The sequence below is a fragment of the Sus scrofa genome, chromosome 12 (assembly GCF_054392235.1).
Source record: "Sus scrofa isolate SSC_HxYL_T2T_F1_AM1 chromosome 12, Sscrofa_HxYL_maternal_Yorkshire_Landrace_v2.0, whole genome shotgun sequence".
Lineage (NCBI taxonomy): Eukaryota > Metazoa > Chordata > Mammalia > Artiodactyla > Suidae > Sus > Sus scrofa.
The window spans coordinates 39,659,484-39,672,921 of record NC_139394.1 but is presented as its reverse complement, the minus strand read 5'-3'; the positions used below and the strand labels follow the sequence as shown (position 1 = coordinate 39,672,921).

At 40.8% G+C, this 13,438-nt stretch overlaps 1 protein-coding gene across 13 annotated transcripts in view; it reads left to right on the top strand.

Moving 5' to 3' along the window:
• Positions 1-13,438, top strand: part of TRIM37 (tripartite motif containing 37) — a 133,740-nt gene that overhangs the window by 88,909 nt on the left and 31,393 nt on the right. For all 13 annotated transcript variants that reach the window (XM_084984962.1, XM_021067287.2, XM_084984961.1 and 10 more), the window contains exons 18-19: positions 2,976-3,170; positions 6,803-7,111. In XM_084984962.1, coding sequence (XP_084841088.1) covers positions 2,976-3,170; positions 6,803-7,111 — 504 coding nt within the window. The remainder of the gene's footprint in view (positions 1-2,975; positions 3,171-6,802; positions 7,112-13,438) is intronic.

Here is a 13,438-nt window from a genome sequence, read left to right as displayed (position 1 = left end):
CTCTTTTTTGTCTTTTTAGGGCTGGCTTGTACCTTCATCATTTGGAGGTTCCCAGGCTAGGGGTCAAATCAGAGCTGTAGCTGCCAGTCTATGCCATAGTCACAACAATGCCAGATCTGAGCTGCGTCTGCAACCTGCTCCACAGCTCATGGCAACACCGGATCCCTAAACCACTGAGCGAGGCCAGGGATTGAACCCACATCCTCATGGATACTAGCCAGATTCATTAACCCCTGCGGCACAACAGGAACCCCTGGAGTCTGTAATGTTTTTTGTTTTGTTTGTTTGTTTGTTTTGGTCTGATGATACATATTTATTGTTTTGTGACCTGATTACAGTGTTTGTAAATGGAATCTGTAATTTTAAAAGTTCCTCCAACTGACTCATTAGCAGCCTGATTTGAGGACTCCTTAGTAAAGAAAAAGAGCTAAGAAATAGTTTCAAGGTAGAGGAGGAGTAGTTTTTCCCTTCTTATTTTTATTTTATTTTTTCTTTTTAGGGCCACATCTGTGGCATATGGAATTTCCCAGGCCGGGGGTTAAATCAGAGCTGCAGCTGCCAGCCTACAGGGCAACACCAGATCCTTAACCCACTGAGCAAGGCCAGGGATGGAACCCACATCTTCATGGATGCTAACAGGTTTTTTGGTTTTATTTATTTATTTATTTACATACTTATATTTTAGGGCCACACCTGCGGCATGTGGAGGTTCCTAGGCTAGGGGTGGAATTGGAGCTGTGGCCGCTGGCCTATGCCACAGCCACAGCAACATGAGATCCGAGCCGCTCCTGTGACCTTATACCACAGCTCATGGCAATGCTGGATCCTTAACCTACTGAGCAAGGCCAGGGATCGAACCATATCCTCACAGATGCTAGTTAGATTTGTTCCTGCTGAGCCACATTAGGAACGCCCAGGTTTGTTTGTTTGTTTGTTTGTTTTTCTTTTCTTCTCTAAGTGCCACATGTGCCAGGCTAGAGGTCAAATCGGAGCTACAGCTGCCCACTTACACCACAGCCACAGCAACGCCAAATCCCAGCCTTGTCTATGATCTACAGCACAGCTCACAGCAATGCCGGATCTTCAACCCACTGAGCAAGGCCAGGGATCGAACCTGCATCCTCATGGATACTAGTTGGATTCGTTTCCATTGCACCACAACTGGAACTCCAGTTTCTGCCTTTCTAAGTGGGAGTTGCAGTGGGGTTAAAAAGAAAAATTGGCAATGAGAGAGAATTCTTTGAAGAAGAAGAGAGTGAAGAAGTAAGAGAAGGTTACTTCAGACATGAAGATGTAAATATATATGAAAAGCAATAATTACATAATTGGCCTGAAGCTTTTGAATAACTAAACTGAGTTTTTTTAATTTATTTTTCTTTTCTGGATCTCTTTGGAAACACTCATGAATAGTCAGAATCTGATTATTTCATGATATTTTTATATTACCCACTTTAAAACTTTGCTGCATGTAACATCTTTTGATGTTGTGTTTCTTTAGAGTATATTTAAATAGCTTTATTTAAGAAGGTCATTTTAACACATTTCCACAACTAATACTTGTTAGGCATTGCACTATGCAGTAGAGGTAAGTCAGTGGTGTCCCTTGGCTTATGGAGCTTATTAGTGCAATATAGGTAATATAGATATTACATGGTTTACATTATGCATTAACCATGAACAAGTTCAGAGTAAAATCTTCAAATTGCACTTCAGTATTTAATGAAACTAGAAAAAAAGTCTGCCAAACCCTTATGACTTGAGCATTTTGCTGCCCAGAGACCTGGAGAAGGTTCTTATTTTGGTGTCTAATTTCTTGGGCTCTGTTTTCCTAGGGGATTTGACTTTCATCTAAGACCACTAGTTTATGAGTATATTCTCCTTTTCTTCACGCTCACCTTCCCTAATTTTTTTTTTTTTTTAGGGCTGCACTCGTGGTATATGGAGGTTCTCAGGCTAGGGGTTCAATCAGAGTTCCAGCTACTGGCCTACACCACAGCCACAGCAACACAGGATCTGAGCCTCGTCTGCGACCTACATCACAGCTCACGGCAACACCAGATCCTTAACCCATTGAGCAAGGCCAGGGATTGAACCTGCAACTTCATTGTTCCTAGTCAGATTCATTTCCGCTCTGCAACGACGGGAACTCCTCATCCTCCCTGATTTTATATTTTACCCGTCATCACCTTTTTTTTTTTTTTTTTTTTTTTGTAGGGTTTGGGATGGGGTTGAAGATTGCTCCTGAATTTTGGGTGGTAAGATAGTAATGAGGCCAGTTCTCAGTCACTTGTTCTTTTTGTTTTGTTTTGTTTTTTGTCTTTTTGCCTTTTTTAGGGCCGCTCCCGCCGCATATGGAGGTTCCCAGGCTAGGAGTCAAATCAGAGCTGTAGCCGCAGCTATGGCAATACCAGATCCCTTAACCCACTGCCCTGGGCTGGGGATCGAACCTGCATCTCTAGTGACCCCAGCTACTGCAGTTGGATTCTTTTTGTTTGTTTTTGGCGTTTTAGGGCCATACCCGAGGCATATGGAGGTTCACAGGCTAGGGGTTGAATCAGAGCTGTAGCCACCAGCCTGCAGCACAGCAACGCAGGATCTGAGCCATGTCTGTGACCTACACCACAGCTCATGGCAGCGCCGGATCCTTAAACCACTGAGTGAGGCCAGGAATCGAACCTGCATTCTTATGGATACTAGTCAGATTCATTTCTGCTAAGCCATGACAGGGACTCTTGCTGTAGGATTCTTAAACCAGCTGCGCCACAGCAGGAACTCCACTCAGTCACTGTTCTTTGTACGCCTTTCTGGCACCATGGTTTCTTCTTTGTGCTTCTCATTGTAAACACCGGATCCTAAGAGATTGATCCATAGACAAGTATTCAAACAACACTGACAAGTTTACTTTTTCTTTTTAGTATACTTAAATTAGACCAATTACTTGTCTTTCATTTTCTACATCTCTTTCTCTTTTGCAGGTAGTAACCATGGCTATGTGGGTGCCAGTAGCAGAATGTCAAGAAGAGCACACTTATGCTCTGCTGCTACCAGTAGTTTATTAGACATTGATCCTTTAATTTTAATACACTTATTGGACCTTAAGGACCGGAGCAGTATGGAAAATCTGTGGGGCTTACAGCCTCGCCCACCTGCTTCACTTTTGCAGCCTGCAGGTAAAATATTATCAATAATTTACCTTTTTTTCTGTGGTTTTCCCGAAGAACTCTTAAATTTGAATCTAAATGTCTAAGTGGTAGAACATGGTATATTTTGGTAGCAAATTGATTTTTCGTTGTATTTTATAAAAATTTATCAAACTAATTTTTGGTTATTGTTCAAAGGTGTTTTGTGCAAAACTAATGTCAGCATGCCTGTAAGAAGGTTTTTGTGTAATTTGCCTTTTATTTTTATTTTTTTGTCTTTTTAGGGCCATACCCACGGCATATGGAAGTTCCCAGGATAAGGGTCCAGTCAGAGCTATAGCTGCTGGTTTACTCCACAGCCACAGCAATGTGGGATCTGAGCCATGTCTGCGACATACATCACAACACAAAAGCACTTGAACTCCACATAAGTCTTTAATACAGGAAAGCAAATATCTCCCAGCACAGACACTGGGATGGGGAGGAAGAGCCCCCCCTTTCAGTTGTTCTAATGGAGGTTTTTATTGCTTTAAGACAGGAGTACCAGTGTGGAGGTCCAGATAGTAGTTCTTTTTCGCACTGGCCTTGCCCAGTTTACTTGTATCATTCCTTGTCCAATACGGGTCTTAGAGGTGGATATGCTCAGTGAGTTTTAAGGTTGGTTTGTTCTTTTCCCTAGACTGGGAGTTGCCATTCCTCTCATTCCTTTCCTGTCCATTGAGGGATGGGTTAGAGATTGACAGATACACTCCCTGTAGTAAACAAGGCCAGTGGGGATGTTTTTCACTGGAACCCTTAAGTTACAGATATTAATTAATGACCATATCAAAGGAGATATCAAAGCCCATGTTCCTATACTAACTACCTGAATTATTATTCTGCCTCAGAGGCAGAAGATAAAGCCACTGAGAACTAAGGTGGAATCAGATAACGTAGGGTCTTGGGTGCCATGCTGATGCTTTTCCTCAGTGATTCTAAGCAGAATAATAACATCCGATTTGGATTTTAGAAAACTGCCCTGTCATCTTGGTGGACAGTGGGTTGGAGGGAAGCTATGGTGCAAAGTGCTTTCACAGACATTGACTTGTTTGAGGGTCACAACAGCCCTGTTATGTGTATATTATTGTCTTCGTTTTACAACTAAATAAATGGACTCAGAAGTTGGAAGACTTAAAGTTACAGCAGCTAAGTGTTAGATCTCAAAACAAATCCTGGATTTCTAAAATCTGTCCTAATATTCTATTGTGAATGCTCTCAGCTACAAGCAATAAATTGTTGCTACTGGTAATGGCTTAACTAATAATAGCAAAAGCACTTTGTTATGCATATTAAGTCTAGAGGTAAGTGATCCAGGTTCCTCAGGTATTTAAAGTAGGGCACAGAATGGTCTCCCTGTGATTCTTCTGGCTCATCTCTCATGGCAATAAGATGAAACCACAGCTTCAGGCATCATTTACTCACAGGAATGTGTCACTAGCAGGAAAGAAGGGACTGGGTGGGAAAAAGATCTAATCCTGTGACCCTGGAGATCAAAGTTATTAAGAGGACTGACTCTGGAGTGATTTCTCAGTTTGAATTCAAGCCCTTTTACTTATCAGCTATATTACCCAATGTAATAAAATCTCCTTATCAAGATAGAAAACCCCACACACCCTTAACTTTTGGCTGAAACTGTTGAGTCATGTGACACTCTAAATGGTCAAAGAAGAATGAGCTTAGACCAGTCCTGGACTCATACCTAGGGCCGAACAAAGGACAGACCCAGCTGTCTCTAGCACACTGCTGCTCATCTGGTACCTGGGACAATCTGGGTTCTTTTGAGCAGAAGTGAAGAGGGCTGTTGGATACACTGCAGCTCCTGCCTTTTCCCTCTTAGGGTAGTAGATTGTTGCAGTGCCTAAGCAGTTGACATTCCTGCTAGTAAAAACTTGTTCTTTGTCTAGTTAGGGTACCTGTGGCCCCCTCATAGGGGGTGAGGTTTGGGTAGGGAACTTGGTTTCTTTTGCTTTGAGTCAGTTATAATAATCTTTCCACAATACCTATTTCCTTTTCCCTTTCTCCAAAAGAAAGTGTATATTTTCCTTGCTCATTCCTCTCTTTTTAATATATGGGTGGGGGAAAGAAATGAAAAACAACTTTAACCACCTTCTCTTGAAAGAGAGAAAACATTTGTTAGTTTAATGGCTGCAAAATTCAGTTACAGGGAACTCCTTTTTTTTTTTTTTTTTTTTTTGTCTTTTTTGTTGTTGTTGCTATTTCTTGGGCCGCTCCCGCGGCATATGGAGGTTCCCAGGCTAGGGGTCTAATCGGAGCTGTAGCCACCGGCCTACGCCAGAGCCACAGCAACACCAGATCCGAGCCGTGTCTGCAACCTACACCACAGCTCACGGCAACTCCGGATCGTTAACCCACTGAGCAAGGGCAGGGACCGAACCCGCAACCTCATGGTTCCTAGTCGGATTCGTTAACCACTGCGCCACGACGGGAACTCCTTTTTTGTTGTTGTTGTTGTTGTTGTTGTTGTTGTTGTTGTTGTTGTTGTTGTTGCTATTTCTTGGGCCGCTCCCGCGGCATATGGAGGTTCCCAGGCTAGGGGTCTAATCGGAACTGTAGCCACCGGCCTACGCCAGAGCCACAGCAACAGGAACTACTTTTTAAATGATACTCCATGGCACTTAATAGCTGTATCTACGTTGGATAGTAGTTTAGTAAATCAAGTTTTAAAATTGAGTTAGGAGTTCCCGTTGTGGTGCAGTGGTTAACGAATCTGACTAGGAACCATGAGGTTGCGGGTTCGATCCCTGGCCTTGCTCAGTGGGTTAACAATCCGGCGTTGCTGTGAGCTGTGGTGTAGGTTGCAGATGCGGCTCGGATCCTGCATTGCTGTGGCTCTGGCGTAGGCCGGGGGCTATAGCTCCGATTCGACCCCTAGCCTGGGAACCTCCATATGCCGCGGGAGCAGCCCAAAGAAATAGCAAAAAGACAAAAAAAAAAAAAAAAAAGAAAAAGAAAATTGAGTTAGAATAGTATATATTTTTATACACTATGTATAGCATACTTGATTAACTATTTGGCTTCTAGGCTTATTTATGTTTTTTATGTGTTTTTTTCTTTTCAGTTGTGAACATAATGGAAATTTTGAGAAAAGTGGAGAAGTAAAAAGAAAGTGCAGTCAGGGCAGCTTTTAAAAATTTTAGAATTAGGAATTTCCATCGTGGCTCAGTGTTTAACAAACCCAACTAGGAACCATGAGGTTGCGGGTTTGATCCCTGGCCTTGCTCAGTGGATTAAGGGTCTGGCATTGCCGTGAACTGTGGTGTAGGTCACAGACACGGCTCGGATCCCGAGTTGCTGTGGCTGTGGTGTAGGCCGGCAGCTGCAGCTCCTATTCAACCCCTAGCCTGGGAACTTTCATATGCTGCAGGTGTGGCCCTGAAAAAAAAAGAAATAATAACTCATATTTAAGTGATTATAATGAGACTCAGACTTTATTCAACCTACAGTTAAAATCTATATTTTCATCAATGGAATTATTAAGGCATGCTTCTATTGTTGATAACCACTTAAAGCACCTTAGGTTATTTATATCTTAAACTTACAGTATAGAATGATTTCTTGAATGTTAGTGTATATTAACATGACTTGTCACTTTCTCTCTGAAGCATCATATTCTCGAAAAGATAAAGACCAAAGAAAGCAGCAGGCAATGTGGCGAGTTCCCTCTGATTTAAAGATGTTAAAAAGACTCAAAACTCAAATGGCTGAAGTTCGATGTATGAAAAGTGATGTAAAGAATACACTTTCAGAAATAAAAGGCAACAGTGCTGCTTCTGGAGACATGCCGGCAAGTCTTCTTTCTGCTGACCAGGCAGCTCTGGCTGCGTGTGGAACCGAAAACTCTAGCAGATTACAGGATTTGGGAATGGAGCTCTTGGCAAAGTCTTCAGTTGCCAATTGTTACATACGAAATTGTAAGTGAAAAAGATCTCATTAGTTTTGTTTCTCCACGTGTCGTTTGGGAAGCTAGAGGACAGAGTAAAAATATTTTAACATTTACCTTATAGTGAGTTAAGACTACAAATACATATAACCTTTTTCTCCCATCCAATACTGATTCTGTATTTTTTTACTATGTAATAGACCTAACATTTCTTTTTTTTTTTTTTTTAACCTTTTTCTAGGGCCACTCCCACAGCATATGGAGGTTCCTAGGCTAGGGGTCTAATCAGAGCTGTAACCACCGGCCTACACCAGAGCCACAGCAACTCAAGATCAGAGCCGCTTCTGCAACCTACAGCTCACAGCAACGCCGGATCCCCAACCCACTGAGCATGGCCAGGGATTGAACCCGCAACCTCATGGTTCCTAGTCAGATTCATTAACCACTGTGCCACGACAGTAACTCCGACCTAACATTTCTTGATTGCTTATTCCATACTAGGCAACAAACAAGACAAAATCCTTAACCTCATGGATCTTGCATTTATGTATTCATGTTCATGTAATAGGAATCAGACATTAAAATACATAGACAAGTAAAGATAATTTCACTTGGTAAAAAGTACTGTGAAGGAAACCACAGAGGAGTGATGTGGGCAGAGCAGATGAGTGTGCTCTTCTACTGGGGTAGTCAGGGAAGCTCTGAGGAGGCAACATTTTAACTGAGGTTGAGAAGGTGGCAGCCATGCAGGGGGAACAGAACAGCAAATGTGAAGTCACGTATACAGGATTGGCTCTGCATGTTTGAAGGCTCAAAGGAAGACCAGTGTGGCCGAACATGGTGAACTAAGTATACGGGAGAATAAGTCAGAGAGGTATGCAGGCTCTGGATCAGGTAGAGTCTTAGACTTCAGTGAGGAGTTTGAATTTTATTCCGATTTTAGGAGGAAGTCTCTAGAGAATAAAAATCAGGGGGGTGTTTATGATCTAATTCGTCTTTTACAAAGGTTACTTTGCTTATTGTATGGAGAAGGATCTGAAAAGGGTTGAAAAGTGGGAGTTGTGAGACAGTTAACAACCTCTAACAATAGTTTACGTGAAATACGGTGACTTATTCTGGAGTTACTATACTGGGTAGGGGAACTTGCTCATAGTCTAGAAGCCTTTCTTGACAGAGGTTCCCACCTTTCTTAATTCTCCCAAAGATGGTATATAACTAGTACTATTCTAGATACAAAGGAAAGAAGTTAATCTATTATATACTGTGGATATTTTAGACCAGTAGGGCTCAGTTCTTTCCACAGCCCTTGTAACAAAGGTTTAGGGGAATTAAGAAACCAAGAATGATGCTTAAGTTTTTGGCCCAAGCAACTCAGTGACTGGTGATGTCATTAATTGAGATGCAGATCAAATAAGAAGCAGGTGTGGGGATTGTTGGGCCATATGGGTAGGAAGGCAAGAATTCTTTTTTTAAACTTGTTAGGTTTGAGATGCCTAGTAAAGTATCTCATAGGCAGTTGAATGCTGCTTAAATTTGAAGATTATGAAGTTAAAGCTGGGTATAAACGTTCAGGAGTCAACAGTATCATATGGTGTTTAAAGACAGGGTTCAAGGATGGAGGGAGTTTCGTGGAGAAGAGAAATTTTGACTCTGGGGCACTTAAGCATTTAAGGGCCTGGTAATGGAGAAGCCAGGAAAGGAAACTGAAAAGAGCAATCATTAAGATAGGAGGAAAAAATAGAGGGAATGAGATCTCAAGAAATTTTTTAAATGCGTCTCAAAAAGAAGTGGAGTGGTAATACCACTGAGAGGTGTCAAGATGAAGAGTGAGTGGCTCTTTTAAGAACCATTCCCCTGGAGGGGTATAGCAGAAGTGAATGTGGTGAGAATCTAGAGCATGTTTGCTCAGCTTCAAGAAATTTCACAATAAATTGGATGGTAACTAGAGGGGGTCAACACCCTCTTCAGTCAAGAAAGAGTTTATTTTCGTTTGCATTTTTTTCTGCCTTTTTTTTTTTTTTTTTTTTAGGGCCGCACCTACAACATTATGGAAATTCCCAGGCTAGAGGTTGAATCAGAACTGTAGCTGCCGCCCTACACCACAGTCACAGCATCTCGAGATCCAAACCACATCTTCGACCTACACCACAGCTCATGGCAACGCCAGATCTTAATCCACTGAGTGGGGCCAGGGATTGAACCCTCATCCTCGTGGATTCTGGTCGGGTTCATTACTGCTGAGCCACAACGGGAACTCCCGTTTTCATTTTCTTAAACATATATTCTCTTTTCACCTGTGTTTGTGTGCGAGGGTGTGTGTGTGTGTGTGTGTGTGTGTTAAAATATACGTAACATAAATTTACCATTTTAACTATTTTTAACTGTGCAATTCAGTGGCATTTAAGTACATTCACACTGTTGTGCAGCCATCACCACTATTCATCTCTAGAACTTTTTCATCATCCCAAACTGAAATTTTATATTCATTGGACAGTAACTTGCCATCTCCCTCCCCCCCGCCCCCCGGTAACCACTATTCTACTTTCTGTTTTCTATAAACTTGACTATTCTAAGTATCTTATATAAGTGGAATCATAAAATATTTGTCTTGTGTTTGACTTACTTCACTTTAGCACAATTTCTTCAAAGTTCACCCGTATGTAGCAAGTGTCAGAATCTCATTTCTTTTTAAGGGCTGAGTAAAATTCCCATGTATATGTGTATATATATATCACATAATTTTTATCCATTATGTGTTGATGGACATTTGGGTTGTTTCTACCTTTTTGCTGTGAATAATACGACTATGAACATGGATGTGCAAATATCTGTTAAAGTCTTTAATTTTGGGGGGCATACACCTAGAATGGGATTGCTGGTTCATATGGTAATTCTATGTTTTAAAGGTTTTTTTGTTGTTGTTGTTGCCTTGAGCTGTAGTGTAGGTCACAGACACAGCTCAGATCCCATGCTGTGGCTGTGGCGTAGGCCTGCAGCTGCAGCTTTGATTCAGCTCCTAGCCTGGGAACTTCCATATGCTACAGGTGCAGCCCTAAAAAAATTTAAAAAATAAATAAATAAAATATTAATGCTTGGTACTGATGGCAGTAATACCACAGAGATGAATAAGAGAGGGGATAATTGCCAAATACGTAGGATTCTCTTAAATAAAGATGACAATTTAATAGAAAAATGAGTGAAGATTGTGATTAGGCTGTTAATGTAAGAAGAAATACAAGGACAATAAATGTCTGAAAAGATACTCAACCATATCCAGTTGTCAAGGAAATGACTTTGGGGGGAGGGGCATCTTTTTAAAGCTGTACCTGGGGCATATGGAGGTTCCCAGGCTAGGGGTCGAATTGGAGCTATAGCTGCCAGCCTACACCATGGCTACAGTAGCGTGGGATCCCAGCTGCATCTTTGATCTACACTGTAGCTTGCAGCAAGCTCAGATCCTTAACCCACTGAGCAAGGTCGGGGATCAAACCCGCATCCTCATGGATACTAGTGGGATTTGTTACCACTGAGCCACAATGAGATCTCCTGGAAAATGACAATTTAAAACCAAAAGAAATAATGCTTTTTGGATGGACTTTTATAAAAAGCTTTTGTTACGTATTTCTGTTGTCACTTTTTTTTTTTCTGCTGAACATGAAGTTTTAAATATTTTATTTTTGACAACTGTATCGTATTCGGTTTGGGGGTTTAATATTATTTGGAAGGCCTTTTCAACTCCAAGTTTATAAAAGCAGCAATTTTCTTCTAGTTCTGTTTCTGTTTTTAAACGTTTTTTACATTTAGGTCATTATTCCATATATAATTTGATTTCTGTGATGGTGTATGAGGTAAGTTCAGTGATTTATCCTTTCATCCCACTCCCTCCACCCAAATGAAACATGTTTTTTAAAGGATTCAGTCTGTCCAATATTATGAAATTCGTCCTGTATTTTATAGGCCACATTCCTATATTTACACTGTTGTGTTTTAAAATTCTTTGATAGAGGTTGAACCAGGTGAAATTTGCCAATATGTGACCTTTTTTAACATAAAAAAACAAGTTTGGCATTGTTCAACCAAGTAGTTGAGCCATTGTAGTTTTATAGTTTATAAGACTGTGATATGTTTGCCTTCACTTTATTTTTGTTTTGAAAAATACACATGTACTCTTCCAGAAAAAAATTTGACTGGAATTGTGTTACATTTTAATGCATTAGTTAATCTTTTTACTTTATTTTTACAATTAAGACCTTTATTAACAGGTGCTTGGTGCTTGCAGTTTGTTGACTTTTTTGGAGAAATCAAGCTGTAAATTTTTATTACAATAATTAACATTTAGTTTGGGGAATTGACATCTTTTCAGTACCAAAGCATTCATGTGTATGAAGGTGGTATTTCCATGTATTCAAATTATTTGTTATATACATATACTTTTTCAGAGCTTTAGTTTTCTTCATGTAAGTTCTGTATGTCTTGTTATATTTATTTTTAGATATATTGTAACTTAAGTTGCTGTGTGATGAGATCTTTTTTCCCCCTACAATATTTTTAAATTATTTGTCACTGACATACAGGAAGACTTTTTATATGTTTATTTTGTATTCAGCCCACTTACTGACTTTTTTTTTTTCCTTTGTCTTTTTAGGGCCGCACCTGTGGCACATGGAGGTTCCCAGGCTAGGGGTTGAATCGGAGCTGTAGCCACCGGCCTACGCCAGAGCCACAGCAACGCAGGATCTGAGCTGCGTCTGCAAACTACACCACAACTCATGGTAACACCGGTTCCTTAACCCAGTGAGCAAGGCCAGGGGTTGAACCCACAACCTCATGGTTCCTACCTAGTCAGATTCATTTCTGCCGTGCCATGATGGGAACTCCCTGACTTTCTTAATTCTAGGTTTTTTACTCAATTGTATTGAATTTTCTAAGTAGATATATCTGTCATCAGCAAATAACCTTAGGTTATCCACTCCTTTCTTGCTTATTTACTTTTCATATTGCTTTGTCTAGGCAGGGACCTCAGAACAATGTTAACTAGTAGCAATAATAGAATTTTTGTAAAGTTTTCAGCTCTATTTAGGAATTCTTCTCGTTTTATCTCATTAAGTTCAAATTTTGCTGTGTGTTTCAAAAGGTAGTTTTTATCAAGTTAAAGGTTCTGTTTCTAACAATAATGGTTAACATTTACTGTTTATAGTGTACCAGATATCCTGACTGTTCTAAGTCACTATGTAGGCATAAGTAAAATTGAGTTATAGTTTCATTATAATATTCTTCATCCATTTGAGTCTGATTTTATGCCAGTTTCATGGCATAAAATCAGAAGCTTTTGTCCCTTTTTGTGCTGTAAAATTATTTTAACACGTTATCTGCTCCTTAAAAGTTGAATGAAATTCACCCATAAAACTAGGAGTTCCCGTCATGACTCAGCAGTTACTGAACCTGACTAGCATCCGTGAGTACACAAGTTCAATTCCTGGCCTCGCTCAGTGGGTTAAGGATCTGGCGTTGCTGTGAGCTGTGGTGTAGGTTGCAGATGCAGCTTAGATCTGGTGATGCTGTGGCTGTGGTATATGCCCGCAGCTACAGCTCTGATTCGACCCCTAGCCTGGAAACCTCCATACGCCTCACGTTTGGCCCTAAAAGACACACACACGCAAACTATCTAGTAGTTCTTTCAGGCATGGAACCTTAACAGCTTTTTTCATTTTTATATATTTATTGGTCTCATATTTCTACTACCTTTTTTTTTGGTTGGGGGGCGGCACACCTGCAGCACGTGGAGGTTCCAGGCTTGGGGTCAAACTGGAGCAGTAATCACCAGCCTACACCACAGCTCATAGCAAGGCCAGGTCCTTAACTCACCGAGCAAGGCCAGGGGTCAAGCCCAAAACCTCATGGTTACTAGTCAGATTCGTTTCTGTTGCGCCAAAACAGGAACTCCTGATTTTCTTTTTAATCCAATAATATTTCATAGTTTATAAGTGTTTGAGTGGTTTTTGTTTTTTGTTGGATTTTTAGGGCTGTACCTGTGGCATATGGACGTTCCTAAGCTAGTGGCTGAATCGGAGTTGTAGCCATGGGCCTCTGCCACAGCCAGAGCCATACCAGATCTGAGTGGCGTCTGCAACCTACACCACAGCTCACGGCAACGCCAGATCCTTAACCCACTGAGTGAGGCCAGAGATCAAACCTGTGACCTCATGGATGTTAGTCTTGTTCATTACTGCTGACCCACAATAGGAACTCCAGGGTGGTTATTTTTTTGTTAATAATTTAATTTCATTGAAATTGGGTTTTGTGTCTGGTATGATTTTTATTTTGGAGTTCATTGTAAGTTAAAACTGCTCCACAAGCA